Genomic DNA, 21,034 nt, shown 5'->3' with positions numbered 1-21,034 from the left:
ATAGTGAGTCTGACTTTTGCACTGAGGCTCCTTCAGTGCAGTGAAAATATCGACAAAAATATGTCCTCTTCAATTATAAAAAGCTTTGAATAGAGTTGGCACAAACAGTGATTGTTTTATTTGACTGAACACAGCCAAAAACATATACGGGGGGGGGGGAGTGTGTGGACTTGGAAATGGGTGTCCCATGTCACCGTCAGAAAATCAAATGGGCTGTCTGTGATCTTAGCCTGCAATGTGAAATGGAAGTTTAAACAAAAAAACCTTTCTTCAAAAAGTAGGAAAAACAGTCTCCTAATGTGTGTTTGCAGAGCACCTAACACAGCCCTACAGCTGATACAGACACAAAAAGAAACCCTTTAATTCTGTGGCACAGGCTCTCAGGGATTTCCTTTTCTTCACCCTTCGCTGAGTTTCTGTGTGGCTTCCTTGAAGGGAACATGTAACCAGCTAAACCAGAACAAGCCTGGTTCATAAATGTAGTCTGGGATTGGCTAAATTGCAAGTTTAGAAAGAAGAAAAGCCACTAAAGCATTAAATCAATTCTTCTGTTTAAGAGTAAAAGCTTTGAGAGAGTAATTTATTTAGAAATTATTTGGACTGGGGATTTCCATTCATTAGTTGTGCTCTATCATGACAACCTAAGAAGAAAATCAATGAGAACAACCTTTGCGTTGGCTACTTAATAGTTTCTTGTGATAATGTAAGGTCATTACTGCATTCAGCGTGACTAAAATTAGATTGTCAGACTATTATGGAGGAGAGAATACTGCCTCCTATTTTAATGATCATAGGAACACTTTATGGTGTGAGCCATTAACTGCAGAGAGCACAGGTCAAAAGGGTGTCCCTGTACAGCACGTGGGGCCAAGCTTCACATAAAGCCAGAATAGCTATGTGCTGCTTGACTAAGACTGGAAAAGAATGGGGAAAGGGCTTTTCTTTTTCAGTTCAGCTATTTATAGAATCATAGAAACACAGAATCATCTAGGTTGGAAAAGACCTTTAAGATCATCAAGTCCAACCATTTCCCCAGGACTGCCAAATCCACTGCTAAGCCATGTCACTAAAGGCCTCATCTACACGGTTTGTGAACACTTCCAGGGATGGTGATTCCACCACTTTCCTGGGCAGGCTGTTCCAATGCCTGACTACCCTTGCAGTGAAGACTTTTTCCCTAATACCCAGTCTAAATTTCCCCTGGCACAGCTTGAAGCCATTTCCTCTTATCCTATCACTTGTTCCTTGGGAGAAAAGACCAGCCACCTCCTGTCTCCATCCTTCTTTCAGATAGCTGTAGCTAGAATCTGTGAATCTCCACTAACTGCCCTTTCCTTTGGCATTAGCTTTTCCAGCATTACTGAGAGCAAGTGGTCAGGATTCCCCTTCTATTCACTGCAGAAAGGAAATGCTGCCAGTCTGGGCCACAGGCAGGTTTTCCATGTCCTTTATTTGTCCTTAGATGTGAGTCACCTGCTCCATGAAGAACTCCCAACGTTTGCATCCCACAGCTTCCCCTCTCCATAGGTCAGCTTTTGTCTCCCTTGCCAGAGGAGAACCTGCAGAGCATCTTCTTCAGCTAGCTAATATATAGGGAAAAACTGCAAGGCATTGAGGCCACACTGTTTGTGTTACACTTGTGCTAGAAACTGTACTAATGCGACAAGGTAACAACAGATAGTGCCCTTGCTCAGCCCAAGATCTACGGCCAAGGGGATGGCAAGGGAAGAGTAGTGTACCACTCTTCCCTGGAATACTCCTTCATACCTGGGAACTGGGGGAAGCCTATTTCCACCCTACAGCCATGTGGCAACACCAAAACAAGGGACCAGGTGTCCATGTCCTGGTTGAACAGCCAGCCCAATGGAGGGTGCAGCTCCCAGAATATCATCCTGATCTGGCATTAGGCCAGTTCCTTTGTCACCAAGTCCCCCATTTCACAAAAGCTGTACAGTTAAACTCATGGCTCCTTGAGCTTTGCAGCCCCTTCAAAAGTATTTCTGTTAAAGGTTTAAGACCTTAAATGAGAAAATCTGTGAGTTTAAAGGATTTTTTGTTTCTGTAGTGATTGACTGAAATGAAAAATTGTTTATATGGTTTCTATTATGTGAATGGGTCTTTCTTAAGGTCCATTCATCTCAACACGGGTTCGAGACTGAAGAGGTGTGAGTTGGCTTATTGGTGCAAATACCTTTAAAATACAGATCAATGTGGATCTGCTTTTCAGAAAACTGGACACTCAACAGTAAAGCTGCATAACCAGAACCACCTGGAGGCAAAGGATTCATCGATGTACCACCCTTTACTGAAAGCCCTGATAAAAGAAAACAGAACTACTACATGCAATTGACAACATGAACCCCGGGCACGAAAATCCATAGTCAGTCTGTAACCTAAATGGATGCAGTTTCTTCTTCTAAAAGCAATTATGTATTTGCTATCTACACACCAGTTTAACTGCCAGCATGAGTACAGTCAACAGAGAAAAATGATCTGGCTTCCAGTTCAAACTCTCTGCAGTCACCCAAAAACGTTTGCACCATTATTTGTTAATACACTGATATAAATGCTCAAATGAACAAATCAATGGTGATAATGAAACAAAACCTTTGTATTTCTAAATTGAATTGTGAAGGAAATCCAGCTAGACATAAGCATGTATGAATGGTTTAGTACAAGCTGCCTAAATTGGTCCATGAAAACTGTTAGGATTGCTACATGCCTGGGGTTATATGCCCATACTTTTCCTTGTCTTACATGGGATTGTGCTCCATGAATAGTTCTGAAGACAGGAAGACAGCTTGCAGAGCAAAGCCTTCTGTGGCATAATGTCATTGGAGTTTGGCTCCCTGAAAGAACACATTCAGAGGCAGATGCCAGCAACTGCTCACTGCTGCTGCTCTCTACATGCCACACATGCACGCTTGGAAACAAGGAGTTAGGTGACAATCTGCAGTGCAGAAGCCCTCAGTGATGAAAGATTGTAAGTGGTAACTGAGTACAGTGAGCAGTTTGCTCCTGGCAGTGATTTAAGTGACCTTCCTGCTCTGAAGGAGCTTTGGATTTAAGCTCCAACCAGATGAGAGTAATGAAACTCTTCAACCCCAGAACTCAGTGGCAATTAACTGTGTTATTCAGTACACACAACTGTGTACGTGTGCAACATAAATGTGCAACCTGGTATGCATATGTATATGCATATATTTCTTTTTTACTGATTATATCAACCAGTTTCTCAAGCTCAAATGCAGGGAGAATGAAAAGAACAGGTATTTTCAAAATAAGAAATACCCTGAAGTGAATTATTGTGCTGTGCAAAGTGGCTTCTCAACCCTTTGCTGTACCTGGTAGGGAAACCCAGACATTGCTGTTGAATAAAAATAGAGGTAGACAGTAAGTCCATTGTCAACAAATCAGTCTTGGAGGGAACCGGTGTGTAATGCCATCAGCTGCTGGTGGCTGCTATTTTGGTGATATAAATGCAGCTGGACAGGCTCAGGATAGAATGTCAGGCTTAGTGTGGCTTTTCCTTGCTCTGACAGTGCTTTATACCTTGGCCTACATGGTTAAATGCTTATTTTTTATGTTGGCTAGGAATGGGTAAGCACGTCTAGTTTCAATCCCCATGCGTACTTTGGCTTTCACAGTTCATTTCAGACTTCCTGAGTCCTGTTAAAAGAAATAGAACAGCACTTAAGGGCAAAAAAAAGAGTTAGGAAAAAGGACAGATTTCAAGAAGGGCAATGCAGTGGGAAATATGGACACTACAATCTTTGGATGCTGAGGTTGAGGATCTTTCAGCGGGGCTTATTTTCTAGCAGTCTGGAGCATCTGTCTTCTAAAAACCAAGCCTCATCTGTGCTGAACAGGGCACGATGCAGAGATTGCACACTAGAGCTGGGTGACTGCATCCCAGCAGCAGAAATGACTGAAGGAGGCCCCAACATGCTGCACATGCACAACACAACCAGTTAGCCCATACACCCATCCCAGTTAACACAGCCACCCTTACACCTGATCCTGGGAAGTATCACTGCACGGCACTGTCCCAGACTTGCTCTCAGCCCATACGCTGCAAAAGAGATAGCTGAAATTACTACTTCAAAAATTTATCTAGAGAAAAAAATGACTAAAAGTTAAAATATCTTGGAAAGAAACACACAGATGTCTACAGCAGGGGATAAAAAAGGCTTTGATCCTTTTTGTACACCTACAGATGTTCAGGTTGAGCTTGAAAAGTCCCCAACTCCACATGTATTACTTGTACCTAGCTGAGAGTTGGTACTCTTGTAAAACAGATGCAAAGGCTGCTTAAACTGAACATCTGACTTCTATACGGTAAAATCTGAGATGAGATGGCTTCTATGTAAGCTAAATGTCTGATGATTCTGAACTCACTGGAGTGATCAGTGGGGCTCACAAGTAATTTTGAATGACTGAATCATAGGAAGGTTTGGTTTGGAAGTGCTGGAGGGTCTGTGAGCTGCCCATCCTCTTCTGCATCGTCATAAGCCAGGGCAGCTGTACAGAAATTTAGGTGATTCAAAGCCTCCTTAAACTGCTGTTTTCCCCCTTATTTTTCCAGAGAAGATGGAGTGGGGAAGATACAAATCCAGTTGCATTGCTGAATAGAGGTTGTTTCTTACTTTCCAAAGGTGTCAAAAGCACAAACACCGCTAAGGAATAATGGGCAGACCCTTGTGAAAGTTAAGTGTGGTTGCTGACAGGGTACATTGCTAAGGCTTGTGGCAACCCTAGAAGTTAATTTAATGCTTTTTTTTTAAGAAACAAGCCTTTTTTCCACTTCTTTTTTTTTTAGTGGAATAAAGAATTATTTTTGAGGATTAGCTGGGGAATAGGCGCTTGAATAGAGCTCAGGACATCTGAATTCCATTTCCTGCTTTATTTGCTGCAAGATTCTCCCCAAAATCACTTCAGTTCTCTCTCCCCTTTCTTGTCTAGACAGCAGAACACCGAAGGCAAGGGCTGCCTCTCCCTCTGGGTGAAATCTGGTCTGACTGAAATCAATAGCAAAATGCTCACAGGATGCAGCCCCAGCATCACCAAAGGCAATGGCAAAATTCACATCAGCTTCAGTGGGGTCTGAATTTTACCCTATGTGCCTAATTTAACAGGGCCTTTACCTCAGCTGGGGTGTGAGATGCCCCGTAATACAAATAATGGTATTTATAACATACCTCTCACACACACACAGAGCTCTCAGTGTGGGGAACGTGACAAAGAACAGAGCTTCTGCCCAGCAAAGCTTCCAGCAGCAAGGCACGAATGGATAAATTATAGGAGAAAATAATAGCGACAGGTACCATCTAGGCAAGAGAAAAGCAGCATGTGGTAATTGGAGCTGGAACGCTTCAGCTGTTTTTCAAAAGCTCTCTGAAGGAGGAAAAACAAAGGCTGGGCAAAGCTAGAGAGGCTATTGCAGGCTTGTGGGTGGTAAATAAACTGTCTGGGGCTGTTGAGTCAGGTTTAGTTTTGAGTGAAATATTGCAGGGGTTGAGAAAACTCTCAGCAACAAGGGTTTCTAATGAAAATCTTGACAGACTTTTAATGATAAAAGTGCTCTAGGGGGTTGTAATAAAAAGGTGAAGCGCATAACATTTTGGGCTGTCCTGCCTGCTCAGCGCTTTTGCCCTGACAGATTGAACTTTAGCAGTTCGATTCCCAGCCTGAAGTGTTGCCAGGACAATATCGCCTCCACTCCTCAAACATTTGCTGTGTGGTTTTCAAATACCAGGCAATAGCCAAGGGCAAATGGCATGCAATCCATTTCATCTTTTGTAACACCTCAGACCTCATTGCCATGAGTAGTGAGAAACCTCTTTGGTGCTGGGCTCAATGTTGTCTCTTCTCTTGCCAGGGGACACTTGAACTGGCTCCAGCTGGACCGCCGGGTGCTGGAACATGACTTCCCCAAGAAGTCAGGACCGGTTGTTTTGTACTTTTGTGTCAGGTAAGTGCAAGCCCTTCCCATGGGATGCAGCTATGGATAACCTGTTCCCTAGAGGGCAGGAAATGAGGCTGTTGGTTTCTCATGCTGTAGAAAGACCCATGGACAAACAAACCTTTTAAAGTGGTTTCTTTTGAGCTCTTTGGCTTTGACAACTCTTCTCACGCAAGTGTAAATAAGTAGTAGCCACACTACTACATGACTGCTACACACCCATAGCTGGCCACAGAGAAACCTTGTATGTGGGCAAGATCAGACATTCTGTGTTTACGTTTTATTTTGGGGGTTTGAACTCCTGGAATGTCCAAGCTGGGTAGGGCTGCAGAACAAAGACTTCTTAAACACTTCCTTGCCAGTGAGCCATCCATCTCCTGTGGATTGTGCCCAGGGTGTGGGTTATGTCAGGAATCAAATTAATCCCAGTATAGCTCTGTTGTATTTGCCTCCTGGACTCAATCATGTAATGAATTACCTGCAAATAGCAAATGATGGCATTTGTGGCAACCAGTTGGCTTCTGCGTGGGTGTAGAAGATATTCACGGACAGGACTACAAAGGTTTTAATGAAGGTCATGGCAGTGTGGGGGAATTTCTCTCCATCTGGGAATTTTGCAAGGAATTGTTTAGTATTTGAAATCCGCTAGAAGCTGCTCTTGTATACTCCAAGCATTTTTGCCTCCAAGGGAGATATATTCTTAGAAGACAAATGTGCTGCTGCAGTTTTAAAACACCCAGAGAGAGGCTGGAGGTTAGGATGGCATATGTACAGAATTAAGTTGAGGGCTTTGACTTACTTTTAATGGATAGCTCACGTCTAGAAGTAGCTAGTGCAGTGTTACTGTGTCTTTTCCAGTCAGCTTTTCCGCCCCAGTGTTATATTACATCTGACATCTCACTCATTCATTCCATCCTACCCACAAAAAATGAAGACCTACTTTTGAGTTTCTTCTCCTAAGTTAAGTTTTTTCCCCCTGCATAGTGATTGTCATTCATTTAACTTCAATTACAAGGGAGGTCTCTCAAGAGAAGAGACTCTTTTTTCTGTTATGACCACATATTTAGTGGTGGAGATATTTTAGGACAAATCAAGGGTGCACAAAGCCTCATGACTGCAGGACTGGCCTGCTTCCTCCCGGGAGAAGAGCTTTTAGTCTACTTTTAGGGTTCTTCAAACCATAAGGGTAGATTCAGCGAGAGATGCACTGAACATTTTCAGTGTATACAATCCAGATCCGCCTGTGCTTAGAACTACACAAAACTGTGGGTGCAAAAGACTTTTAGGCAAATTTAAAAGAGAAAAACACTAACTAACTCATTAAGGACATAAGAACATGTAGCTCTGTTATCAAGCATCTTGCCTAGGGACCAAGTTTTCCATGCACGGGCAGGGATCCCTTGGAAAGCAGGAAAACCTCTGACTGAGGAAGAGCCAAATACAGATTTTAGGAGTGATGAACAAGTAAAAGCTGGTGCTACTGAGCCACTCTCATGTTCATTTTAAAGACCACTCAACAAGCATAAATATTGCCATCTGTATTGTTTTATGAGAGTTGGCAGCACAGTGGAGACAACTTCTCTCAGGATCTTAGCCAAGAGACAGTCCATTAGGACTACGGATCCACAAAACAGTAAATGAGTGACCTCTCCTGTTCCAGAATTGCAATCCACAGGGAAATCCATAGGGGAAAAGTCAGTATTCAGCATCTGAAAGGTCAGTGTGTAAAAACAGACTGATTATGGGATTATGCTCTTATTTGTGGTAGCAATGAGTGGATTGTTACACTGAGTTACAAACTGAATTGGATGGGAAGGCCAGATGCCTCAAGCATTATGAATGGGCATTAACTTATCATGGCTTTTCTACTGTGTATTTCCCCTGTTTATGTCAGACACTGGCAAGAAGTTGAAAAAGTTTCCCAGCATGTAAAGAGTTCCCATGTCCGTCCCCAGATCTGCCAGTGGGAAAGAAAGTGGAGAAGAAAGCAATTCCAGCCAGCTGGCTAAAGTTGGAAAGGCCTCACATATCTGTCACCCAGCAGTTTCAGTTCTGGGTTGGCAGCTAAAGCAGGGGCTGAAGGAAAGGTTGTGAAGAGACCCAATTATGCAGTCCACACCCATACCATAAACTGAAGGTTTCCTCTTCCCTGCTGCCATGAGGTGGAAAGCAGAGGTAACTAATGCTGTACCATACCTCACTACAAATGTGCTGGGTGCCCGTGACACCTATTATATCATTGCTAAAGGCTTGCCTGTGTTTGCAGATACCTTTCTTGCATTACCTCTCTCAAGCATCACAGCTGACAAAGATGAAGTTGGTGCTGGGGGTCCTAATTGGTGAGATAGTAACACAAGTGACTGGATGTGCCAGACGTTCATTACAGAGAAATCTGTTTACTGTACCAGGATTTAGTAATCATGTGGGTTTTTCCCTCTAGTTGAAGTAAATGTACAATTCAACCACACTGGGTAATGACTGGAGACATGAAGCTTCAGGCAAGAACAGTAAATTGCAGTTTGTGAAGAGGAGACGCTACAGAGGAACCATTTTCACCTTTTATGTGACCATCAGAGTGTTTTTTACCCTTACCATGCCTGCAGCAATGTTGATGGGCAGCATGCCCACCAAGGATGCCACAGTTTTTAGGTTCCTCCAAAAGTACATCTAAAGGGACGCATGTTTTTTTAAGTAAAGGCTTCTTGGAAAAATCATGCTTCAAAGAGGAAGTTTCACAGGCTTTAAGGAATTCTCCTCCCTTACTTAAATCTCTGTAGCACTGTTGAAGCTTTGTCTTTTGACACATATTTCCTTGGGGTTGAACATTGATGTCTAGTGTCTTTACTTCAAAGACCAAAAATTTCACAGTGCTGTGTCAAAGAAGGAGGATTTTGTTAGTATGAGTTCAGAAGAAATTGCTTCTGCCCTTGTACACTTGCACAGCTAACTGAAGCCTCTCTGACTTCAGGTTGACATCTAGTGCTTCTCTGGAAGCTGAGAACAACAGGAATGTAGGAAGCAATCAGAACTGCTTGTGCAGCCCCATGGCTGTTGTCGTGCTGTTGTCATTTTATAAGACTCTGCTAATAATCCATTTACATTGCTTTAGAGCAATACATGAAAGCAAGAGGAGTGCCCTGTGTCTTGCAGGAGTGGTGGGATGTCTGGCAACTGGATGGGAGTGATGTTAGTTCTCATCTTACAACTAGCTTCTGCAGGTGGCTTTCTAAAGCCCTGGTTGCTTGGTTGTTGGTGGAACAGGTTCATCGGCATCTGCCAAGACACAGCTAAAGCCCAGGAGAATCAAAGGACAGGGAGGAAGGAAGGAAGGATTGCTTGATCAGTTGTTTTTACAGAGGTGTTTTGAGACCAAAAGAGGACAGCAAAACTGTACTGGAAAAGGACAGGAACCTAAGTAAAGTGTGGAGAAACAAAGAGCAAGTAGGTCAGAAGGGTTCAGATAAGTGTTGTTATACTTCTGGCAGGGAGGAAAGCATTTTGCTCTGATTCACACAGCCAGGAGAAGGAAGCCAAAGTTACTCCCTGCATGTAAATCTTTGAGGTGAGAGGACCAGAGCATAGACACTGTTTGTTCATAGAAAGCAAAGTCGACCAGGCTTTGCAGTGAATTCTCATCCTCAAACAATGGCCTTGTGGGATTAGCAATCCTTAGCTAGGGAACCACCAGCATGGGGCTCATCTCTTTCTCTTCTGGGTGCTTGTCATGCTGTTATTTTATATGAACAAGCTTAGCAAATAAAATTCACTTTGCTGGTGGAACTTTTCCCAGGAATGGATATATGTGTTCTGAGGGTAGCTCCACCAGCTGAATAGTGACACCTCATCGCAGAAGTCGTCACGCTAAATCAGAACAGCTCTCACATGGAAAGGCTTTTCTTTCAGAAAAGCTTGGAAAAAAATGTGAAATAAATCCTCAGTACTCAAATACACTGTGGGGCAGAGTTTGTATCTATGGCCCAGCAGTATTCCCACAAAGGAATGCCTGTGTTCAGCAATGCCTGGCATGTGTTGATATGTGCTGGCTAGGATGGAGTCAGCAAGAGAGCCATGGGGGTTCAGGACTCTCAATACTGAGGCCAGAGATTTTGCCAGGTTACCACAGTTACACAAAGTGGCCTTAAATAAGAGACCAGAACTGAAACACAGAGTGAAAAGCTCATGTGTGTCATTGCCCCTTTTGACCTGAAGGAATGTGGCTCTTCATGCACCAGCAGTACTCCAGGTCTGAGGCAGATGTCTTGAAATGGGACTGACTACACCAAGCCCGAGATGTTCACCTCATAGACAGTCCTATATCAGGGCTAATTAGTGCAGCTTCCCTGTATAAACACTGGAAAGAAATAGGCACCCTTCAGAAACAATTCACCTGACTTTTCTCGCAAGTAACAAGCGATAAGAGCAGAGGAAATGGCCTCAAGCTGCGCCAGGGAAGGTTTAGATTGGCTATTAGGAAAAATGTGTTCACTGCAAAGGTTGTCAAGCACTGTAACAGGCTGCCCAGTGAAGTGGCAGAGTCACCATCCCAAGAGGTATTTAAACGACGTAGAGATGGGACACTTGGGGACATGGTTTATTGGTGGATTTGGCAGTGTTGGGGCAACGGCTGGACTCTGAAAGGTCTTTTCCAACCCAAACAGTTCTGTGATTCTACTTCATATTTTAGATGACTGCTTCAGAATTCGGTAAGTTTCAGTCTAAGATATCTACATCTCTTCTCTGACCTCAGACCTCTGCTCAGATGTAGGCATCTACATTGTAGCTACCTCTTTACACCTGATGAATCCCCTCTGTGCACATCAAAGGCAGCCTATAAATTCAGATTATGATTTCAGACAGGGCTGGTACAGCCAGAGCTGAGGAGGCATTTCCCGTCCAAGGCTTTGCCTGACTACCTGGATGGAACTGGACCAGATTTCAGCTGCTAATGAGGCCTTATGCTATTTTAGTTTTCCAGCCCTCCTTTATAGCCAGACTTTAAACCAGTATTCCATCAGAAAATGACTAATGTTAAAAATAACAGAAGCAGGAGATCATTTGGAAGCAGCTGACTCTGGAAGGGAGACAGTGGTTCCTAATATGGATTGTTGGTAGAGCTAGATGGACCTTACAACTTGTTGATGAAATACACATTGGCCAGAAGACACGTAAGGGGTGCAGAGTAATGACATCCTGCTCCCAGCTCACCATGTTTGTGTGTGCCACTCACTTCCACTCAGCTTCACTTCTTTCCAAGAAATTAGATTAGGGGATGGTGATGACAGCAGCCTGCTGCAGCAGGAAGAGCAGGGTAGAGCCACACTAAATTAACCAGAGCAATTTATTCGTCTTGCACATAATGGGATGTGTTTCTCCATCCACAGTTTTCCCCACCAGACAGGGGTATGTGGCACTCCACTGCTTTGCTCCAGGCAGGGAATGAGGAATCGCCAGCTTCTCATTCTCCCCTCGGAGGAGGGAGAAAGAGCAGCCTTCTCGCTGCCCACAGTGTGAGATGAGGGTTTACAGGAACTGGGGAGAGAGGCCAAAGTCGATTATCAAATACATTCATTTTGCAGCCAGGGGAGAGGGAGAGAAGTGGCAGAGTTTGCTCTCACCCATGGATATGCTTCATCTCACCTGCTAGCACCCAGGAGAAAATGCTGGGGGAAAATCATATATACACAAATTGCTCTGCTCTTCTCTTGTCAGCTGCAGACCCCTCTGCAAAGGGGAACTGCAAGGACAGTCCCACTTTATAGTGGAGCTTGATCACTCCAGGGAAGTTCAGGGCACTGACCTGAAATGTTTCAGCACCTCACGGTGCTCCATCCTCATCCTTGTGGCTGGCCATCTCTTTGCTGAGCTCCTTCCAGCTCCCTCACCCTCTCTCACTTACCAGTACTGAGCCAGTATCTCCTCACACCAAGCTCCCAGTCAATTTATGCTACATGTAAGGGGAGACAAAAAGCCATGTGCTACTCACATTATATCTGTACAGCTCCATGTACTTCTGGGGTGCTGTAGAAATAGAAACAACAACAAAAAATCAGAACATTAAACCTGAGTTTTAATCAATCCAGTCCAACCAAGCTGCTTTCAGGGGTTAACACAGTCTGGCAAAACTGTGCCATAACCCAGCTGTCTGTGTACAGTGTGTGTTTTACCGGTTGGTATAGGTTAAGCAGGAAGATCCCAAAAGCCAGCATCCCTGCAAACCCCCTCCTCCCAGCCAGCCCCAGTGTATAAATACAGCTGCTCAGACCTTGTTTGTGCTGGAAGACAATTTATTGCAGCCTTCTCAGGGTGGCCCCCTGCTCTGTTCACCCGGGAGAAGGTGTAATAAATTGCCTGCGGGGAGGCTTTGCTCCTCAGAGTCTCTTTAGAGATATGAGAAACTTCTGTCCAGTTGGAAGATTTACTTGTGTGAAAACTGACCTTTGCTTGATGAAGGGAACTAATGGGGCTCTGCTACTTAGCACACAGCTCTGAGCTAAGCCATCCATTACATACACATCTTAATAGCAGTCTGGCTCTTGAGTCCCATAACATCATTTCTGTTTTCTGCTTAACTAGGAATGTATTTGTATAAGTGAGCTGCATTTAGAGAAGGGGAGAAGTTGGTTTTGCCACTCAAGGGAGGAAAAAGCATCATTCTGAAAATGTATTGGTTTGAGCCACATTTTGAATGTGTTGATGCTGGCAGCATTGTCTTGTCTAATTTGGGGAAGCATTTAGAGAGCATGATAGGTACTATGCAGAAATGATGGATGCTGTCAGTGTAGGATTTGTACCTAATTTGGATCAAGCAGCACTAACTATGTCAGTGCCTACACACAGATTCTCTGACTGGGTCAAAGCCATGCAAGACATTCTTTCTATTTTTACTTCAATTTGTGCATTTGCACCTTACACCAGTGGGTGCGATTTGCTGTCATCAGAGAAGCAAGCAGAAAGGTCTATGAGGGGTCCCATCACTGTGGCATCAAAGGAGTAGAACCAGTGAGTAAGTAAACCCCATGATGGCTTTCACTGCCAAATCACACCTTCCTGTGGTGGACTGGATGGAGGGACTTCTAAACTGGTTTAAGATCCTCAAAAGAAAGGTGCTCTACAAATACTGAAGGATGGTGTTAGGCAAGACATTGTACCCATCGAGTTACCTCTAATAGCCAACATGTCACTCTTGGTAAAGGATCAAAGAGCAGGTGCTCAGGAGGGTGTGGGGAAATTCTCCTGATGACTGAGGAGGGAGAGGAGGAGAGGAAGGCAGCATGCTGCTGTGATCCAGTCACTGCTCTTGCCTCACACTTGGCACAGGCAACCACATCACTCCAGGCCAGGAGGAGATGCAACAGTCATTTTGTACAATGATGCACTTCTCTGGCAAGCTCAGCTCCACAGGGCATTTCAGGGTGCAGTGGTTTGTGGAATATATTGACCTGGCTTGATGCCTTTATGGCTTGGTCAAGCCTGGTTCCCCAGCTGGTGAGAGGACAGGGGACTCCCTGCACTGAGGTCAGTGCCTTTCCAGATGGTGCTTGACGCTGTAACCAAACATCAGGGAGGAATGTCTCTGTATTGCCACCTTGATTCCTTCCCTTCTCTGTGTCAATACTGGAGCAGTTTGCAGTTTGTGAAAACTCTCAGGATATACAGCCTGGAAGAGAGGAAGAGAGCTGGTCTCTATATATTCCTAAGCAGATGTCTTAGTATTTTGTATATGGAGAAGCTGAGGCATAGAAACACATGGTTTCCCAGGAGTTCTGTGGGCCAGCCTCTTACAAACACTGAGTAAAATGGACAGCTTCACCTTTATATGGTACAGTACAGTACAGTTCGTGGGAAAGAGAGAGGGAACAGGGTCAGGTGAAAAAATATCCACAGCTTTTCTTTTATTGTTAGCTGTAATTCCCTGTCTTCCTGGAATTACATTCACCTCTAGTTTTGTGGCTTATTTGCAATGAGGTAAAAGTTGGCATAGGTCTCTCTTCCTTGTCCTGTCCCCTGTATACCAATCCCAGGTGCTGGGTGAGGGCAGCCTGAACATGGCACAAGTACAGGGGACAGGGCATGGGATCAGAATCAAAATAAATGCAGAAGGTGAGGTAAATGGAGCTTTCTTAGCATGGCTTATTCTCATTCCTGGCTGATAACCTAACAGGCCAACTATTTAGGATGACCACTGTCTGCTTTAAGTGTCAGCACATGAAAGTGTTCACCCATGACTATTAGCAAACAGAGCTGGAACATAAAAGGAGCTCTGCAGCCTAAGCTGCTCAGAATACTCATTTAGCATGAGACACTGGACATAATGACATCTACATTTAAGTCCATTATACCGATACATGTAATTTTTCTTCTCCTGGTTAGCAAATTGCCTCATATTTTTCAAATTATCTTCTGAGGTTTTGAATGACATGGTGAGGGATAATGAGCCAGACCCCAGGATGGATGAGGCACAAAAGGGGTCTTCCCCCTTATGCATCGCTTTGTAATAAAGAAGTAAAAGGCAGCTGGGAAGGACATGGGAGACACCCCTGCCCATTTCAATCCTTTCTCCTGTGTTTGAGTGCATTTCCCACCTAAAGCAGGAGAAAATATTGGGGAATGTGACTCCCCACCAAAACAAAATCCTTCTTCTTCATTCTGACTTTGTCCATGAAATCCGATTTTCCCCTTTATTTTCCTTTTTCATGGGAAAAATAATGTTTTCACCAGGGGAAAGAAGAGCCTTTTGGGATTGTTATTCTGGAATTTTTCTCATTTCCTAGTCTTAATAGGCTGAAGAGGGTTGTTTTGCTTCCCTGCATAGAAGCAGTATCACAGGGCTGGGGCGAAGGTACCCCCCTTGCCCATATTGAGGCCCCAGCTCCTGCCCTTTGGAAAAGGCAGGAACTCACCCAAAAATTCATTGCCACAGTGTTATCAGTCACAGTCACCTTGATCAGCATCAAACACCCTCAGTGCCATCCTTGGCCTCCCCATCACTGCCAGGTACTGCTCACCTCTGTTTTGCACCATAGCACTACAATGGGAGCTTTGGAGTGCTTCTTTTTCGTGAAAAAAAAATGGTTGTGTTGTTGGATAAAAGCCTTTTGGACCAGCTGGGTCCTACCAGAGTCAAACTTCACAAGAAGTAGGATGATATCACTGCCCCAGGACAGATATACACCTGAAGCAGACAAGACATCCATTTGCTGTGGCTATGTTTTGAAACATCATTATGCTGAAGATCACAGTGAAATAGTTTTAACATTTGGCAGGTTCTGCCTTCAAATAAACTCATAGGTTGTGATCTCAAATGCTATGACAGTATATTTGCACAGTCAGGAAAGAGACGGCTCAGAGCCTGGTCCCTGGTAGCTGATTGATGGCCAAGTTCAGGCTGATGAGGTATGTCTGGGGCTGGGTGTTAGAAGCAATGTTCATCATTTTTTATTTGACAGTTTCTTTTGGTGATTAAGCACCTTCACAACACTGCTAAATTAGCCCATCTGCGCACACACACAACTGGGCTTACATAAGGGGCTGGCAGTAGCAGCAAGGGATTCTCCATGTCCTAAAGAACCAGTTATCAAACTGGTGAGTCCAAGGCATAGTCAGGCATTTACCCTGTTGCAGTTCAGAAGTAGGCCTGTGTATAACACAAGGGAGAGATTACAATAGTGCCAGCTTCCCATCACCCAAGGATCGGGATTTTCCACAGCTGCTTCTCACAGGCACCTCCGTATAAATGTCTGTGCTTGGCTGGTTACAATGGGAATTGCCATTCATCACGGCAGGAGGGGGCTTAAGCTGTCTCAGAGCAAGTTGTCAGTTAAGCAACGCTTAATATAGAGCTGTACAAGACATGGCTTCGCAGCTAAAAAGCCTTAAACATTTCAGATGTAGCATCTTCCAAGCTACCTTCTGCAGTACTCATTATTATTTTCCTACTGCTGAGATCCCTACATCCTGAGATGCCCAGCCAAGACAGGCACTTTGTGTTCATTACCCAGTGTAATATTCACTGGTCTATTTAATTAAAGCTTAGAAAATGTACTTGATGAATTAGAAGTTACCAGGTGTGGGAAGGGAGGGGGAATGCAGAAATAGATTAACATTGGCTGATCTTTTCAACTGTTTGAAAAATTATTTCTTTGGGTTTTACACTCACAAAGCCTTGTGGGGTGTTCCCCCTTCTCACGGGTACCTCATTTCTCATAGCAGCAGTTGCTGGCTACCAAGGAGCCTCTCTTGTAGGAGCTGCTTGAGGCTGTGTTGCAAGAGGTCTAGCAGAGCTGAAGTGTCAGACACATTGCACTGCCTGTTTCTCCTTCCAGCCCATCCATTATTCCCTGGATCTATCAACTTCACACCACATGGAGGAATGCTGCTCTCAGGGGAGTCCTCAACGGAAATCTGAGAGTTGCCCCTTATAAGTGATCAGCTTGAAACATGCTGCAAGAAAGGGCTTAAAAGCTTAACAGGCAAAACAGGCAGAGGAAGGCAGTTGAGGGAGGAGTATTTCCCAAACATAGCCCAACAGCCCCAAGCAGCTAAACGATTTTCTGAAGGTCATCAAGGAAACCTGTGTCCGAGTCAGGAATTCAACCCAGATTTTTTTGCTTGGTTCATTGCCTTAGCAGCTGGATGCTTCTGCCTGCCTCCTTAGTCACTGACATTGGCGATTGTGAAGTGCTGTTTCCTTTCCTTAAGAAGGGGAACTAACAGGAAGAGGTCTGACAGACAGTCAGGATCAGTGCATAGAATGTGTCTTTCCCTTCCCCCTTCTGTGAATTCAGGGGAGCCTGCTCCAGTTCGGGTTTTCCAAGCTTGCCACACAGAAAATCCCACAGGAGTTCTCTGCAAATCTGTTTTAAGTAGCACCATTTCCCTGGTGGACATGGTTTGCATTTGTCTGGGTGCATGTGTGCGAGGCGGTAGCTCCCCAGCACACTCTTCATTCTGGGGATCACTTGAGAACTGGGCTTTCTTTGTGAAGATGGAGAATTATGTGCAGGCTCTGTGCTCTGAGAAACTCAATCTTGTACAGAAAATGATCTGTTCATGTGTGTCTATGTGGAAAGCCCTGGGAAAGATCGTAGCAGCCATAAGAAATGCAATATTGCCCTCTAGTGATGGTGAGGATGGTCTCGTTTGATCTGAGGAAACAAAAAGCTTTCTGGGATTAAAAACTGAAATAAATGTTCCTGTTTTCTTCTGACCGGGAATTAAAGATCCTACTGTGACAACTTGGAGAGCGCTGGTAGTGGTGATAAGCAGAGGAGGTTCTTCAAGACTCACAGAATGTGAAAAATTACCCTTTTCCTCCACGAATTCAGCAGATGGAAAGCCAGCTGCACTCAAGAGAACAGATCTAGTAAGAAGGCTTTCAGTGCAGCACTGTTTTTGCATTTCTAAAGCCCAGTGTATTTTTACTTGCCAAAAAAATGAGAGAGAGGTGGTTTTAAAGACAAGAGGTGAAACACAGTAGAAACCAAGGAAAGAACCATAAGACCATGTTGTGCTTCGTGATCCCTACATTCAAATGTGGGGGGGGTTAATTTGGGGTTTATTTTTATGTCTCATTTGAACTCTCCTGGAGGGGTAGAAGAGGGAGATGACAATAGTAGGAGCTCCTCAGCAGATGAACATGAGCTCAAAATGTTCCTGTCACTCCAGTGAGCATGAAGTTGGTTTTATCTGTCAGGAAATAGACTGTTCTGAAGAGCCTTCAGAAGACATTTATGAGCACTACAAAGCTTTGATCTTTACCCCTAAGAAGGTTATATTTAAGGCCCTTGATTCTGCAAATAACTCAACCTGGGCAATCCCTCCAGTGCTAGTGTGAAGCCCCAGGAGTGCCAGCAGGTCTCTGAGCTCCACTCCCAGGGTCAGGGAATACGGTTTCCCTGTAACTGGACCCTGCATCTCAACCCATGTTGCTAAGGCATCTTATTCTTTTAAGTTCCTGATGCAGACAGCATTTCTCTGGCACCTTCCCTATTCTAATTGCCTCTGACAAGGCACAGTAGTACTGGAATTTATGTAAGGAACATTGCTGCCATAGTAGTGCGACTTAAAGATCACTGTAAAGATGGGGGGGGGGGGGCAGACAGATGTGGTTTTTTCTCTACTTAAAACACAAAGAAAAATTCACTTTAATCACTCACTGAACCTATCCAGGCTTTCTCTGTTACTACTGGAACTCACAACACACTTATATGTAAGAATCAGTCATTAACTGACAGTATCCTGAGGTTTTTTCCCCAGAAAGGTCTTAAGGCAGAATTAGGAGCTGGGAGTCAATTCAGGCCAGTGGTAAAACTCTCATGGTGTCCACTGACAAAGGATCAAACCTTCAAAGTGGGCAGGACATGGAGTACTGAATTAATTCATACATATCACGGGCTTTCAACATAATTACAAATATTTGGGTAATCAGCCAATGCAAAAGGGTGGGTTTTTCTGACATTGAGGGTTTGGGCTTTCTACTGAGCTCTGAGAAGTCATCTCAGCTCAAATAAAACCAGGTTATTGGCACCCCCAGGATCACTACTCACAGTACTGATACATTACACACGGTCCTTAACTATTGCTGTTTGAGTACTCTGCAGCCATAGCTGTTATGTGCTGGCTACTGAAATATGTAGAGAAACGTTTATAAAACTTGCCTTATGCAGAGCTGATGTGGACAGGAAAGGAACCCAAAATTGGGTTTTTTTCCAGTGAATTTGTACAAGATGCAGGTCAACAGCACAGAAATGGGCAAGTCAGGTAAAGGAGTGAAGGAGAAACGCCAAAACATGACAGAGGGGAGTTCACAAGCAAATAATCATAAAGGATTATTTGAAGCTTTCAAACAAAACAAAGAATCATTTAGAAACTAAATCACCCACCTGATGACCCAGTCCCTCTGGGGGGTGGTGACTGAGCACATCCTGAAGCACTCACAAGCCTTTCACCACCATAAGCAAAGAAACTTCATTTTTAGTATTCTCATCACGACTCCACTGACCACATTTTTCACACAATGACTGTGTTTTCTTGTTTTGCCCGAGTTCTCCCGTGTCTCACCTTTCTTCCTTTCCCTTTCAGGTTCTACATTGAAAGCATCTCCTATCTAAAGGACAATGCCACCATTGAGCTGTTTTTCTTGAACGCCAAGTCCTGCATCTACAAGGTAAGGATTCGGGAAGCTCTGGGTGTCACCGGGGTTGGCTGAGACACCTGAATCTGCTAAGTTCATGCTGGTTGAACACAGAATTCAAGGTACAACCTCCTCTTCCCTCACTCCTGTCTCTGCACTCAGCATCAGTTTCCACGTCAGAGAGATGTTCTGAGGTAAAACAAGCCTGGAAGTAACCCTTGTGGTTGGCAGGAGGGAATCTGCAGCTGCTAAAATTATAAACTGTCTTGCTCTTAAGAGGAAACGGCCGGGTTTGTGTTAAATGAGCCTGCTGCTGAGGCGCAGGGCTCAGTTAGGGGCTCCCGCCCGAAGAGGGCGGCAGTGTCTGGGGCGCGGGCGCCATCTTCTGGGCTAGCATGGGGAGGGGGGGAGGCTGTGAAAGTACGTGTATGTGTGCAAGGGAGGGTGAGTGTGCAAGGGAAAGGTGACAGTGCAGGAGGTGGTGTGAGTGTAGGAATGGGGGTGGGTGCGCGGTGCCGAGTGTGTGAGGGGCGTGGGACTGGATGTGGGACTGTAACTGGGAGTCTGTGTGCCTGTGTCAGGGTGCTCAGGATGCGTATGGCTGTGTGTTTGTGACAGGGTGAGTCAGAGGTTGCGGGAGTTCTTGTAAGAGTCTTCTGATACCTAAAAGGCTGATAAGAAAGCTGGAGAGGGGCTTTTTACAGGGGTGTGTAGGGATAGGAAGAGGGGGAATGGCTTTAACCTGCCAGAGGGGAGACTGAGATGAGCTCTCAGGCAGAAGTTCTTCCCTGTGAGGGTGCTGGGGCACTGGCACAGGGTGCCCAGAGAAGCTGTGGCTGCCCCATCCCTGGCAGTGTTCAAGGCCAGGTTGGACACAGGGGCTTGGAGCAACCTGCTCTAGTGGAAGGTGTCCCTGCCCATGGCAGGGGTTGGAAATGGATGAGCTTTAAGGTTCATTCCAACACAAACCAGTCTGAGATGCTACTATTCTATGCTGGAGTATGTGGCTATATGCATGAGCAGGGGTGAGGGTGTCTGAGGATACATCCTGAAGATCACCTTGTACAGGAGCAAGCCATGCATAGGGAAGTGTTTCTTTGTGCCAGAAATAGCCCTGCCTGGTAGGTGACTGAAAACACCAGTCTGCTGTCACCGACACTACTCAGAGCTGCCCATTGCAAGGCACGTTGTGTTCCAGAGATAAGGGTGTCCTGGCATGGCCTTCACTCCCCCACTGGAGTTCTCATTGCAGAGCTATGAAGCCTCTGATGCTACAAGCACAGGTATAAGTAAAAGAGCAGAGCCCAGTTAATGAAGCAGGCTCAGAACCCGCTGAGGTGCAGATGTGTAGGATGGGGAAAGGCTTCTCATCAGCTGGGATTCCCTGAGAGGATTCCTCCCACCTCCCTCTGTGCAGGCAGAGGCCATTCCCGGTGACTCACCTCCATCTGCCAGGGAGGAAGTGGTAGGAAAAGACAGCTGGAGTGATTGTACCACCATCCCGCAGCCCTCGGCAGGTTTGTGCCATGCTCAGCCGGCTACCTTATACCGAACCTAGAGCCTTGCTTCCTGACATCTGCATGTCCTAAAGTGCAGGGACTAACTTTGCATCAAATGCAGGGTAGGAGCCAGAAAATGCCTTTTTTCCAGTGCCCAGGAAAGAGGCAGGGCTGCTGAGCTGAGCTGTGCAGAGCTTTGCTAGCTGGCAAGACTGCAATTAGATGTGCTTAGTCAGCCCTCTGCAGCAACAAGCTCAGTGAGCATCCCATTTTGGTTCCTGGGGAAAGTTCCTTTTTGAAGCGTTGCCAGGAAAAGCTTACACTGTTGTTCTTTTTTTGAAGAAAGCTTAATAAGAAGAAAAGGGGAAGGGGAAAAAAAAAAGTGCCTACAGATCTAGATTGGTCTATTTTGGTCTGACCTCTCCTGAAACCATTACTTTG

General features: G+C 44.9%; 1 protein-coding gene across 6 annotated transcripts in view; it reads left to right on the top strand.

Annotated features, from left to right (window-relative positions):
* The window catches only part of FRMD4A (FERM domain containing 4A), a 380,055-nt gene that overhangs the window by 281,034 nt on the left and 77,987 nt on the right, over positions 1-21,034 (top strand). For all 6 annotated transcript variants that reach the window (XM_061467212.1, XM_061467215.1, XM_061467216.1 and 3 more), the window contains 2 exons: positions 5,879-5,971; positions 19,043-19,127. In XM_061467212.1, the coding sequence (XP_061323196.1) occupies positions 5,879-5,971; positions 19,043-19,127 (178 nt within the window). The remainder of the gene's footprint in view (positions 1-5,878; positions 5,972-19,042; positions 19,128-21,034) is intronic.

The sequence above is a fragment of the Pezoporus flaviventris genome, unplaced genomic scaffold (genome assembly GCF_033815535.1).
Source record: "Pezoporus flaviventris isolate CSIRO_AGI_PZ_B2104156 unplaced genomic scaffold, CSIRO_AGI_Pfla_v1 ptg000045l, whole genome shotgun sequence".
Taxonomy (NCBI): Eukaryota; Metazoa; Chordata; class Aves; order Psittaciformes; family Psittacidae; genus Pezoporus; species Pezoporus flaviventris.
Note: the sequence above shows the minus strand (reverse complement) of the source record. Positions and strands in the feature narration are given on the sequence as shown.